This window comes from Seriola lalandi, unplaced genomic scaffold, assembly GCF_002814215.2.
Source record: "Seriola lalandi dorsalis isolate HSWRI2012SDOR001 ecotype SW California unplaced genomic scaffold, Sedor1 jcf7180002054178, whole genome shotgun sequence".
Taxonomy (NCBI): domain Eukaryota; kingdom Metazoa; phylum Chordata; class Actinopteri; order Carangiformes; family Carangidae; genus Seriola; species Seriola lalandi.
The window spans coordinates 161629-173979 of NW_019524731.1; the positions used below are offsets into that span (position 1 = coordinate 161629).

Here is a 12351-nt window from a genome sequence, read left to right on the forward strand (position 1 = left end):
GAGAGAGAGAGAGAGAGAGAGAGAGAGAGAGAGAGAGAGAGAGAGAGAGAGAGAGAGACTGATTGCAGCCATTTACCTGATCTCAAGCTCTGTTCCTCCCAATCTTGCTCTCTCTCTCTCCCTCTCTCTCTCTCTCTCTCTCCCTCCCTCCAGGTTCTGGGAATGGTCAGAGTCCCCCTCTACACCATGAAAGGCGGGGGAGGCCTCGCGTCTTTCCTGTCGCACTCGTTCATCGGCAACGCTCGCTCCCAGCTGGTCGACTCTCTGCTGCGCCTCAACCTGGTCGCCCCCGAGGAGTTGCACAAAGCCCTCGTGCACTCTGTGAAGACACACATGCACACCACAGAGGACCTGAAAGCGGCCATTGCGCTGACAGATGCGAGGAGGAAACGGTTTTGAAACACACCTGCATCTCGTGCATCAGAACATCCTCTCAAGCACGTTCACAGACTCAGTTTGGCCATCAGCAACACAATCCTTCACTCACACACTTAATCCTAGACACATACACACACACACACACACACACACACACACACACACACACACACACTCTAATGCTGATGCTGAGCTGGTGACTCATAATTGCCTGCTGTGCATCAAACAGTTTGGGGAAAACATTATCAACTCCTTTACCATTAACGGAAATAAAATGATTCACACTGTCATATTCTGTCATTTTACTCCTTTCATCATCAGCAAGTTGTTGATTTCAAGCAGCAGAGCTGAAATTCTAATTATATGATATGAAATTAATTGGTATTGCAATCAACACTTTATCAGACCTTTTAATAAATTGATGCTATAATGGAAATTACATCTTAAAAATTCTAGCCGGGATTTTTAGTGTCTTGCAAGCTGCTGACAGTCCGTGCAAAATAACAAAGAAAGGCAACACAAGACAATAAAGACACTGCACATGACTGTGCTGCCTTATATGGAAGTGCATATGCACCCTGTGGTAAGTGTCCGGATCTTAAGGGCATGATCAGCGGAAATTTAGGTAGAACTCTTCATCCGTCTTTGTGCTGCTCACTTTTTTTTTTTTGGTGGTTTCTCTTTTATGAAGTTATAGCGACGGCAGGAGCAGCGGCGGCGCTGGTGCAATCCACTGGATTAATTACGTCCGTGACATACTATACAGCCTGCAGGCGAAGATTTGATTCTGTTTAAGTGTACCCTGGGTGCACATAGCACGCCTGCACCAGATGTTAGTAACCTCATTCCCAGACAATATTGCTGGCAGTGAGTGAGAGCAGAGACACGATGCTGCCTAAATGTCTAAGATACCTACTGTAAGTGCACAATGTGAACATGTCCACTGTTTCTTTCTGCAGATGGATCAGCCTGACATGCTGAATGTGGTAATGCACAGAGGAGAATAACAGGCTGAGAGAATAGAGCCAAACACTGAGTTTATCTTTTGATTCATCAGTCATGCAGCAGGTTTACTACACTGCAATCAGTGCGATAAATCCAGCTCATTGTTTGATAAATCTGACACAGAATGTACATTAGAGATGAAGGATGCTGAGAGAAACACACTCATTCACTTTTATCCGGCTTTATAAAACGGTAAATTTCATAAAGACTTATTGCATTTTAAAAGGGGAGGTACATGCATCAGCCATAAGTACGTACAGATTGAGTCGTGCTTGGGCAGGTGTTAATACAATAAGTGATTGCAAGCAGTATTAATTTGTGAAGTGCAATGTGATCTGCTGTCGATACGCATCTCTCTGTTGGTGTGTGTTTTTCTCAGCTGTCAGGAGGAAAAATGCACCACATCCGGCGCAACAGACAGGAAGCCCAGCAGACGGATAGTACAAAACACTGTTGTCTGTGGTGGTGTTTGTGTGTGTGTGTGTGTGTGTGTGTGTGTGTGTGTGTGTGTGTGTGTGTGTGTGTGTGGAGGAGGGGGGTATACGTGGCTGCTTGAGGACATGCTTCTTCGAAGCATACACGTATATATATGTGTGTGTGTTTGCATTTGTGGAAACGGTTGCATCTTGCACAAGAGTGTGTGAGGAGAAAGGATCCTGTCATGTGATGGTGTTGTAAGGGCGAATAATACAAGGTCATCAGAAAAAAAACCCAAAACATTTCGAGAGAGAAAGAGATGGAGGGATGGAGCGAGGGAGGGATGGAGGGAGGGCAGTGCAGGCGAGGGATGGATGGATGGAGGGAGAGAGCGAGAGCGAGGGATGCTGAGGGAGAAAGGCGGTATATTCATAGCAGCAGCGGTATTTATAGCCGCCCAGAGGAGAGGAGAGAGCGGGGGGCGTGGCTTGGGTTGTGGCTCTCGCACTGCTTCACGAGGCAGAGAGGGAGAGAGGGAGGGAATGGGAGGAGAGAGGCAGCTCTGGCGCCAGTGAGAGAGAGTGAGAGTGGAGGCTATTTGGCAGGAGAGGGAAGAAAGAAAGGAGGGAGGGAGGGAGGGGAGTGGAGTGGAGGGGAGGGCTGTTTTTGAGCGTGTGCCTGAGAAATGAGAGAGAGAGAGAAGGGTGAGAGAGGAGGGAACTGAGCTGAGAGAAATCTGTCAGATTCAAACACACTGCTCTGTGTGTGTGTGTGACACAGAGAGCGAGGGATGAGAAGAGGAGGAGGAGAGCTGAGGAACAGATAGAAAGAGACAGCAGAGGACCACAAAGTGAGGTATGTACGGCTGTCATGCTGCTCCTGAATCCAATAACAACCAGTGTGTGTGTAAATATATGTGTGTGTGTGTGTGTGTGTGTGTGTGTGTGTGTGTGTGCACGCTTGTGTACATGCGTGACTAAAGTGAATATGTATGTGTTTAAATATAGTTTAGTGTTTTAAAGGGACACTGTATTCACCTGGGGGTTTTCTAAGTGGACAAATGGATGTGGGCTACTGACTGTTAGGGGTATCAATTATGTAATATGTGTGCACCATTTTCAGTGTTGATGCTCTGTGCATCTGTGTGTGTGTGTGTGTGTGTGTGTGTGTGTATGTGTGGTTGTGTAATTACACCGAGGTGTTTATGTGGCCATTGTGTGAAGCACTGCTACAGTCCACTGGCCATATTGGGGTGATTTACAGCCATTGTAAATATAACTCAACACTCCTCTGCTGTTAGAGCAGCAGCACCTTAATCCACCCACCCCCCACACCCCCCCCCTGCCTATCACCTGCACTATTGACAGATAATTCAGTTATTATAGGATGAAGATAAGCAAATGGCTTAAACAGCCTTCTCACAGGCGTCTACAAAGTAGGATTCCCTTTGTGCTGTTGGTTTTACAGTGAATCAATAAAAATTGTGATGATAATGTAACAGAGCAGCCTCTTGCAGGCAGGATTTTTTGTTTGTTTGTTTGATGAACTGAAGTTTACTTAAACCATAGAAGGAGGTCCAGTTTAAGTGTCAAGAGCAGCTTCTTAAACACACACTTTGGATGTGCTAGGATTATGACTCTGAGCTGATTTGTAGTTGAACGTCCACTAATGTAAAATACTGCACTTTTAAAAATAGCCAGTCTGGTCTGACATGCAACAGCACAGTGACCTTAAACAGCACAGTGGTTGACCAGCTTTACCCTCACTGCATCAGACAACTAAGGAACCACTTCCCTTCTCAAACTCTTCAGTTTAAAAGAATAAATAAATAAAATAAGGAACAAATTATAGATTATTTATTTTATTTTGTGCATTTACTTACATACTTTCACATGTACAAAATGAAACTGATTCCCAGGCAGTGGTTCACCTGTGATCTGTGGTGGGCAACAAACATTGCATAAAGAAACTAGACATTATGTGTAAATATGAAACAATATGAGCAATGTTTACAATTACTTGGCCGTATTTTTCTAGTGTTGTAAGAAGTATTCAGATCTTTTACCTAAGTAAATGTAGAAATACCACACTGTAGAAAAGTAGAAGACATGGATTCAAAAGCATTAGCATCAAAATGAAAGTACTTACATTATGCAGAATGGCCCCATTTCTGATTAATATATATTATATTACTGTATTATAATTATTGATGCATAATATATAATATATAGTTAAAAACTACAATATTTGGCTTTGAAAATGGATTCACTCAAGGACTTCAAATTTGTAGTTAAGCACAGTATTTGAGTAAATGCACTTAGTTAGTTACTTTGCAGGACTGTGTTTTCCACAGTGAGATTTACTCATACACTCTGTAGTACAGTAGAAACTAGGTACAAAATTGGCAAGCCTAAATTGACCCCTAATCATGTCTGTCATAGGAAGCAAACGAAAATACCAGTGCAGAAGTAAAGGTTTCAGCAGAGCCTGAGGAGCGGATGTGGGCAGTCTGACAGCCTCTCGGCCCTTACAGTACCCAACTGTCAGGAACTGTTTTCATTTCACTTTTTTTATTCGTCTTTTTTTTTAATTTTCGCCCCCTGCCAGGACCTGCAGGTATGCACTCCACAAACTTTACCTGTAAATGATCCTCTACATAAAACCCGACCATGGCAGGACCTGAGGCAGCAGTGGAAAAGTTTTCTGTGCCATTTGGCTTTAATTTTGCATCCCTGTACGATGCATGAATTGCCCTCAGTGTTGTTTCAACTACCGTGCCAGAATCTGAAAGGCATCTTATATACTGTGTGTGAAAACCTTTGGTGGCATACTATGGTTTCCTGTTTGCTACGGCAGCCGCTGCTCAAGCAGTAGCTGAGAAGGATGTGTAAGAGTGTCGAGAGACTGTGGCAAGAAGCAAACTTTGTCGGTAATATGATGAAGTTGGAATTTGCTACTTTGCGTAGCTAATCATGCATCGTCCTAAATCTCATGACACGTTCTAAATGAAGCCTGGGGCCAGAGCCAAAACGAGGGCATCCTACCTGTTGTAGTGCAGTCAGGTTGGCAGTATGAGATGCATTCAGATTTGCTTTGCAGTGTAGCGGCCAATGAATGAGCTGACGTGTGATGCATTTAGCTTCTTGTGGTTCAAAGTAGATCAACTTTGGTGATCTGCAGCAGCGTGCTGTGCTGTAAGAAAGTACAGGCTCAGAATCTGATTGGTCATGTAATCTTAAAGCAGGATTAAAATTACAAATAACACTCTCTTCCTCTTACAAATGAAAAGTCAGATTTTTATCAGTAATTAAACCTGCTATCATTCAGTTCAACACAGTCAGGGTTTTTGCTGCCACAGCATTACTTTTGCTGTTTCACAATTTGAATGCTTCCATACACACACTTGGCTATTTTGAGTGCCTAAGTGCGTTCACATTGACAGGTATGGCAACAACTCGGATAGTGCACTCAAAATGGTCCAAAAATTGAGTATAAAATGATGGACACTTGAGTGCAGCCATCTTGGCTACGTAGCAAAAGGGGAGGGAGCACCAACGTATTTTCAAACTTGTGAAAAGGGCGACCGAAGAACAAGGACATGTTGTCGGCGGCGATGGCGGCATAATTTCCATGTTGCATGACACAGGGCAAAGGAAAACGTTAATTTTGAAGTCATGTGAGAAAAAGCAGCCGGCAGGTGGGTGACAGCAGTCACCTGTAGTGACTGTCATCTCCTGACTGCAAAACTGCAATGTCACTTATGGTGCTAATACTAGCAAACTTTAGATAGATATCGCTGTATATCTGACATTAGTGAGTCAGCCCATTGGGTTTCACACTTTATCTACTGTTATGCCATAAGCAGCAGTATTTTGAGTTTGCAAGTATTAGGTGTTGCATAGCTTTCAAGCCACAGGAGTGCAAGGGCACAATAATGTGGTACATTTGCATCAAGAGGAACTAAAACGATATGCATCATTACCCTCCCCAAAAATTAAGCTTTCAGCTGCAAAACTGATAAATTATTAAATAAAAAAGTATTTTTACTTAACTTACTGTGATAATAGGTTACTGTGTTGATCTTGTAATCTATGTGCTTTTATAGTAGATAATCAAAACTCTCTAGAAATGAGCACAGCAGAAATAAGAAACAAACTGGAGATGATAAAAGTATTTAAATAAAAATGCAGAACAATTATAAACAATATCAGGAACTAAAACTGCAGCAGCAAGTCTCTCCAAAGGTTGCAGACAGCAGGAATCAGTAATCAATAATATCCACATGCTAACAAGCTAACAGGCTATTTATATGTAAAGTTGATGAGGTGCTTTGTCCCTTGATCTGTACGTGTCATTCTCGTAAACACGATATATCTCAGGAATGTGTTGAGGGAATTTCTTCAAACATCGATGTTCATTTGCAAATAAGGATTAGCTGGTTATAATTTGGTGATCAGAGTTCAAAGGTCAAGGTTCATATGATCTCACAAAACATGTTTTTGGCCACACCTCAAGAAGTCACATGCTCATTATGACACAATACACTTAATAACTTTTATTAAAGTGGTCACTACATATATTATAAGTCTGGAAGGACGTGAATGTAAACTGCAACTTGAAGCGTGCAACTGTGAGGTGGTAATTCTCCTCATGGCCTGCTGTTAGTCTTGTAACATATAAAAGGCAAGTATGCGGGAGAAGGTAAAAGCTATTGCCAGTGTCTGACTTTATCCTGGAGGCAGCACATGTCAGTGCAAACTCGATAAATATTGAACTCACAAAAATGCCAGGAGAAAAGATAAGTTGGTTGGTTTTGGGGTCAGCATTAATAGACTTGCATTTTCATAAAGTTAGGATGTTCAAAAGATACAGATTATTCTGACTTTTAGTAGCTACTGGGGGGAACGCTCCAAAAACACTGGATCCTACATTTCCTATAATGCAACTTGACAGCATCTTTTATCACTCCCTGGTTTCCTGCTAAACACCCACGTGTTAGTCACTCCACACCATCAGTCTGTAATGTAAGCTTTTGGTTATTTTTTTGGGGGGGGGGGTTGTTTTTTTGGGATCACTCACTCCAGAGACACAGGAGACATTAAACAGTAGTAGAGTAGTACTTCTCATGACGAGTGAAATGTGTAAAATCGATGGGGTGCTCCTTTACTTCAGTGATCTCCGACTGGACCCAAGTAGCCAGACACTGTATGTCCATCCAAGAAACATGATTAAAAACAGAAAATACACGACAGACGCCAGCGGCTGTTATTCGACAAAAAAAAATCAAAAAACAAATTTTAATCACCTGCTGAAACAATTTTCAGTGATGATGAGGTCTGCAGAACAAAAGCTGCTGCAAGCTGAGACTTGACAGCACAAGTCCCGTGTGTCGATGATTATTTGGGCTAATTCCATTTCATTTCATGTCATTGCTACACCTACAACCCACTCAGCAAGGTAACATGGTGCAGGTACAGTATGAATCATTCACAAACGCCTTTCTCTTGTTGTATGTTTTCCAGTGAGACCTGTTCTATTCCCACCAACTCTATATCTGACTGCTTCCTCCTGCTGCATGAACTGCAACAAGCTCCAATCTTCTCCCAATCATGTCCTTGTCTATAAGAGCCTCTCCAATCAGTCTGTCACACAGACGAGTGTCTCACCTGACTCTACATGACTTGTGTTCGCAGCAGTGAGCGTACAGCTGCATCACCAGATTAGCATACGTTCATGTTTGACAGTGCTTATCTGTGATCGTGCTGCACTGGTAAAGACGACACTTCACCTCCTGCGCATGCTGCTACAGTTCAGCTGAAACCTCAAGTCAACTTCTCAGGATGTGAGATCATCTGGCCGAGGGTCCCGTCGACACCCATGTGTTTTCTTTTTTGACATTTTGCGCCGCATTAGCAATGGTTTGGCTTCGTCCACACTGGATGAGGAAAGATTTTCTCCTCAGAGGAAGCAGCTGCTCGGAGGCAACATAGCTGCGGATTTCTGCAAGAAATGTGACACAAGATAACGTTCTGTACAGTTACAGGCCCAATGTATGAGACTGTGGTTGGCTTCCAGCAATGTCAGGAAATCCCCATATAGTATCAGCCAGCACATCAAACACAATGTCCCATTTGTATCCTGCATTACTTCTGCTCAGTGCTTCATTTTTCTCTTCAGAAGAAATTAACTGAAAATCCCCTTAGTGGCAATAAGGAGCTATCACGCTGCACCACATGTATCCTCGCTTGTCTTCAATCTACTTTATATTCACCACGTATATTGCATGACCTTCTCCTTACAATGACCTTGACTTTAAGTATGAAACGTCTTTCTCCGATAACCTCCATCTCTCTGCCCTCACTGCCCCCTTTTTGTGTTTTTTCCCGGTCTTTTGCTGAATCTCTCGAAGCTCCCTCCCCTCCCTCTTTTCTCAGATCATTTACATTCGCTTTGTTCTGTGCAGATTAAGGTCGCACGCTGATGAAGGCCTCTGGAGCCTCCAAGGTCTCGGGGCCCTCGCGGTCTCATTTGTGAAAATCTCTCTGCGTTCCTTCACTGTACTTCTCCATTTTTACTCTGTAGTTCAATCTGGAACTGTCACTGGAGCTCAGTCTGGACTACATCCACTACACAGTTTTGGGAGAGGAAATGAAAGCACAGGCCCGAGAGCAAATGTTAAGTCAGGGGCGTGATATGCAACATCTTTAAGACCATTTCTGGTTTATTTTTCCATTTCCTGAATGTACTGCACAGTGCTTTGAAACAATACCCTACTGCTTTCAAAACTGCATTGACAACCTGCTTTGACAAACATTATGTTTTCTCACAGTCAGGCCGCATTAAATCACATTTGTGTAAAGTGAGTTTGTTTTTCTGGTCACATTTGGTCTCAATTACTGTTTTGACTTTTAATAATCCTTAAATTACTGCTTGAAGCTTATTTAGGAGCAATGTAAAAGCAGCGCACTGTGGTAGTCTCTGCAGAGTATCTGAAACCTGTTGAGAAATTGACACAGGATGTGGGAATTGAAGTTGCATCTGTGTATTTGTGTGCGGTCCAGGTATTACTGACGTTGCTGGGACCTAAATCTGTTTGCACAGTCACATTACGGGGACAAGAAAGTCCCTATAACGTAAATCATTCAATTTTAAGATGTAGACATGTTTTAAGGTAACTGTAGGTTAGGTTGGGGTTATGGTTAGGCTGAGTAGAAGTTATGGTTAGACTAGGTCTCTGCCCTCTGAACTGTGTGTGTGTGTGTGCGTGTGTGTTTGTGCGTGTGAAAGTTAAAAGTAAGATATGATGTGTGTGAACTCAGTGCACTTTATGCTGACTAATAAACATCAACTCATCACCACACAATAAACAGTCAGTCATGTGCATGTATGGCTAATTTGTTGAACCTTTTAGATATCGGCTAACTGGATTTTCTGGCTCTACTGTACTAGCACTGCAGAAATGATTTCTTCAAAGAATTGGCTCTCTCAGCATTCAGCAGATTTAGAAATTAAAAGCAGTCATAATTGCACTTTAAAGGAGTACTTTGGTGATTGAGATGTCTGGATTTTAGTCCCTAGTGTGGTTTCAGGTTCCCAAAAGAGCTGGATCCTACACTTCATCCTTTCAGTGCAACCTCTCTGCCTGGTAAACAACCATGCCTTTTGATGCACCCAGTTTTTCTTGCCTTTTTTTTTCCATTAAAAAGCCCATTTAAAAAGCACCGAAGCAGGAGGAGCTATTTTGGGTTCCCCTGGTTCCAGAAGTAAAAGTCCCTTTCACTTTTCCGATAGACAAAGTTATGTGACTCACAGTTGGAGCACTTTCAAAGCTCGGACAGACACGAAACTGTCTTGGTTGAATCCCTGAGAGATGAGAGCAAAGTGCGAAGAGCAAAGTGAATTTCTTTGCCTCACGTTCTTTGTGAGAATTTGACCACTGGACCGTTTGTGCAGTCCGTGTTAATTCACCCCAAACAGCCCAATACACCAGCTGTACAAACGTTAGCAGTACGCTAACTAGCAATGGAGGCATTGACTGTGTGTGCGTGTGTGTGTGTGTAGGACTGTGCCTTTGTGTGTCTTTGTGTTCAGCTCAGCGTCTGACTGCGCCAATTTGCTCTGCCCAGCACAAATTTGCGCCTAATCACGTCTTTCCACTGTGTTCAGTCTCGCTGCCTGGAACACATGATAAAAAAATTAAAAAATGGATAAATAAAAAAAAAACTGTATAAGAAAACATCTAGTTCTTAGATACGAAGTCAAAGGTACAAGACTGTGTTCATAAGAACTACGAGCCCCAAAGGGGATTTTGGTATGAAACATCCTGTCACAGAGCTGTTACATGCACCTAAAGTGCACTTTTTACTTTTCTGGTGTTTTATTCGAAGTGTTGATCCATAAGAAGATATATTTGTGGTTTTAAGTACTAAAAACCATCTCATTGTTTTACATCTCCTCGCTCTGGCTTTTCTCTGGAGCTCTAGCAACAACAGGTCAGTGAGCCAATCAATACTTTCACAGTATTAATATAGAACCTAGACCTGCTTTATGATAATAATAATAATAATAATAATAAAAAAGACATGGAAATCTCACTTTATACAATATGGGGCCTTTACTTCAATTTCAAAATGTTGGTCAAAGCATTTTGAAGAGCAGCTGAGATTCGTGGGTATTGTAGTTTGTAGAATCATCTGCCATGATCGGAGAGTCCTGTGTTCCTATGTTGAGTAACATTGAGGACACCAGCACCAGCAGCTCGTCGCGCGCCTCCACAACTCTATTGAGATAACCCCAGTGACAATACAACATCTTCCCAGACTGAGTAGCAGGCTACTTCTCATGATGCATGAACTGGAGAGCCCCTTCAGCAAGTGTAAAGAGTAAAGGTAACCCACAAACCAACTGTGAGAAAATGGTGGTAGATCAACAAACCGCCTGAGCAGATCATCGTACGTAGTCTGTGGTGAGTCTCCAAACAGTGTTTACTGCATCCCGCTGTGACTCTACATCCTGCGTCTTTGACCTTCTTCCTTTTAGAAAACGTGTTCGGCTTGTTACAGTACGTTTAAAAAAGAAAATCATTGGAGACGTTTGCTTGTGTGTTTGAGCATTACCTTTTACAGGCAACCCCGACCCTGACCTCAAGGCGCTGAATGTCCTTCATTACTGCTGTTACTCATCACCTCTCATCTTCCCATCCCCCTTCCTTCATCCTTCCTCCCTCACATCCCCATCACTCTGCCCTCTTACTGTCCATTCTGCGCTCTGCCCCCATCTCGCTGTCCCTCCTATTAAATCTCCCTATCTGGTGACACTGTCCCTTTCAGTCTTGTTGCTCTGGCCTCATTTGTCCTCCTCCTCCTGACTCTTTCATCCTCTGATTCTGGTCTCTCTCTTACCGTTATCCTCTCTTTCCTCTTTTTTTCCTCCCACTGTCTTCTCCTCAGGCCGGTTCACCTATGGATGATCAGCATTCATACCAGAAACCCAGGGGAATCCATGGACACATCGACCCGATTGACATCCCCGCTGAGCGCAGCCGATCGACACTGATGCTGATGCGCTACGTGCAGCTGTAGAGCAGCAAGGCCAAGGGGGTCAGGGGTGAAAGGTCACAGACTACAAGAGCTAGAGCAGGCGCTGAGGTTGAGAGGTTTCGGGGAGCGAGACCGTGAGGATACGAGAAGAAGCAAGGTTCAGGAAGTAAGGTCTCAGTGACAGACAAGGGTCAAGGGGTCAAAGATGATGACATCACATGGAAAGCTGAGGAGGGAGAAAGGCAGTCTGGCCGAGTATGAATCGCAGATGAAAGGTAAGACACTTGTGTGTGTGTGTGTGTGTGTGTGTGTGTGTGTGTGTGTGTGTGTGTGTGTGGGTGTGTGTGTGTGTGTGCGCGCTTCTGTACATCTCTGCCCTTTATCACACCTCTGTTTGTGCATGTGCTCTTCTTTGTATGCATGAATGCGTATAAGACAGCACATGTGCATTCATGCATGAATGTGCAGTTGCTTTGCACAGTCATCCAGCCATATACTCTCTCTGAATACATTTGTATTCGTACTGGTAAACATGGTCAGGAACTGATAGAATGTCTGGAGCTTGATGATGATCCATATGAAGAATTTCCTTATGTCAGTAGGTCAGAAAATCTTTCCAGCCTTTAATCAGAGAAAACATGAAAATGACCAGTACTGGCACAACAAGAGTTTTTACATGACAACAGCTGTGTGTGTGTGTGTTATGTGCTGTGGTTTGGAGCGTGCATGCTGTGGCTGGCTGGCTCTCTGTACTGTACTACAAGGCTGTATTTATAGTCAGTATTAGTGATGCTGTCTCCTCACATCCAGTCAGCCCAGGGCTGTGTACTCACACAGAGACACAGAAAAAGAGTAAAGAGGGGAAAGATGGAGTGGGCAGAGTGGTTGGGGAGGGGTGGAGGGTGAATGGGGGGGCAAGCGAGGATGATAAAATGGGAGCTGAGAACGGGTAAGAGAAGAAAAGAAAGAGAGAGGTGAGGGAGCAAAGCGAGGGCGGTGTTATTTGTGAGGA

The 12351-nt window shown here is 43.4% G+C and overlaps 2 protein-coding genes across 3 annotated transcripts in view; both read left to right on the forward strand.

Annotated features, from left to right (window-relative positions):
* Positions 1-668, forward strand: part of LOC111653212 (U8 snoRNA-decapping enzyme) — a 5239-nt gene extending 4571 nt beyond the window's left edge. The window contains exon 5 of the mRNA XM_087173326.1: positions 113-668. Coding sequence (XP_087029452.1) covers positions 113-399 — 287 coding nt within the window. The 3' untranslated portion in view covers positions 400-668. The remainder of the gene's footprint in view (positions 1-112) is intronic.
* A 1807-nt stretch (positions 669-2475) lies between these two features.
* The window catches only part of arhgap4b (Rho GTPase activating protein 4b), a 33787-nt gene continuing 23911 nt past the window's right edge, over positions 2476-12351 (forward strand). For both annotated transcript variants that reach the window (XM_023403694.2, XM_023403695.2), the window contains exons 1-2: positions 2476-2655; positions 11250-11614. In XM_023403694.2, the coding sequence (XP_023259462.1) occupies positions 11545-11614 (70 nt within the window). In that variant the 5' untranslated portion in view covers positions 2476-2655; positions 11250-11544. The remainder of the gene's footprint in view (positions 2656-11249; positions 11615-12351) is intronic.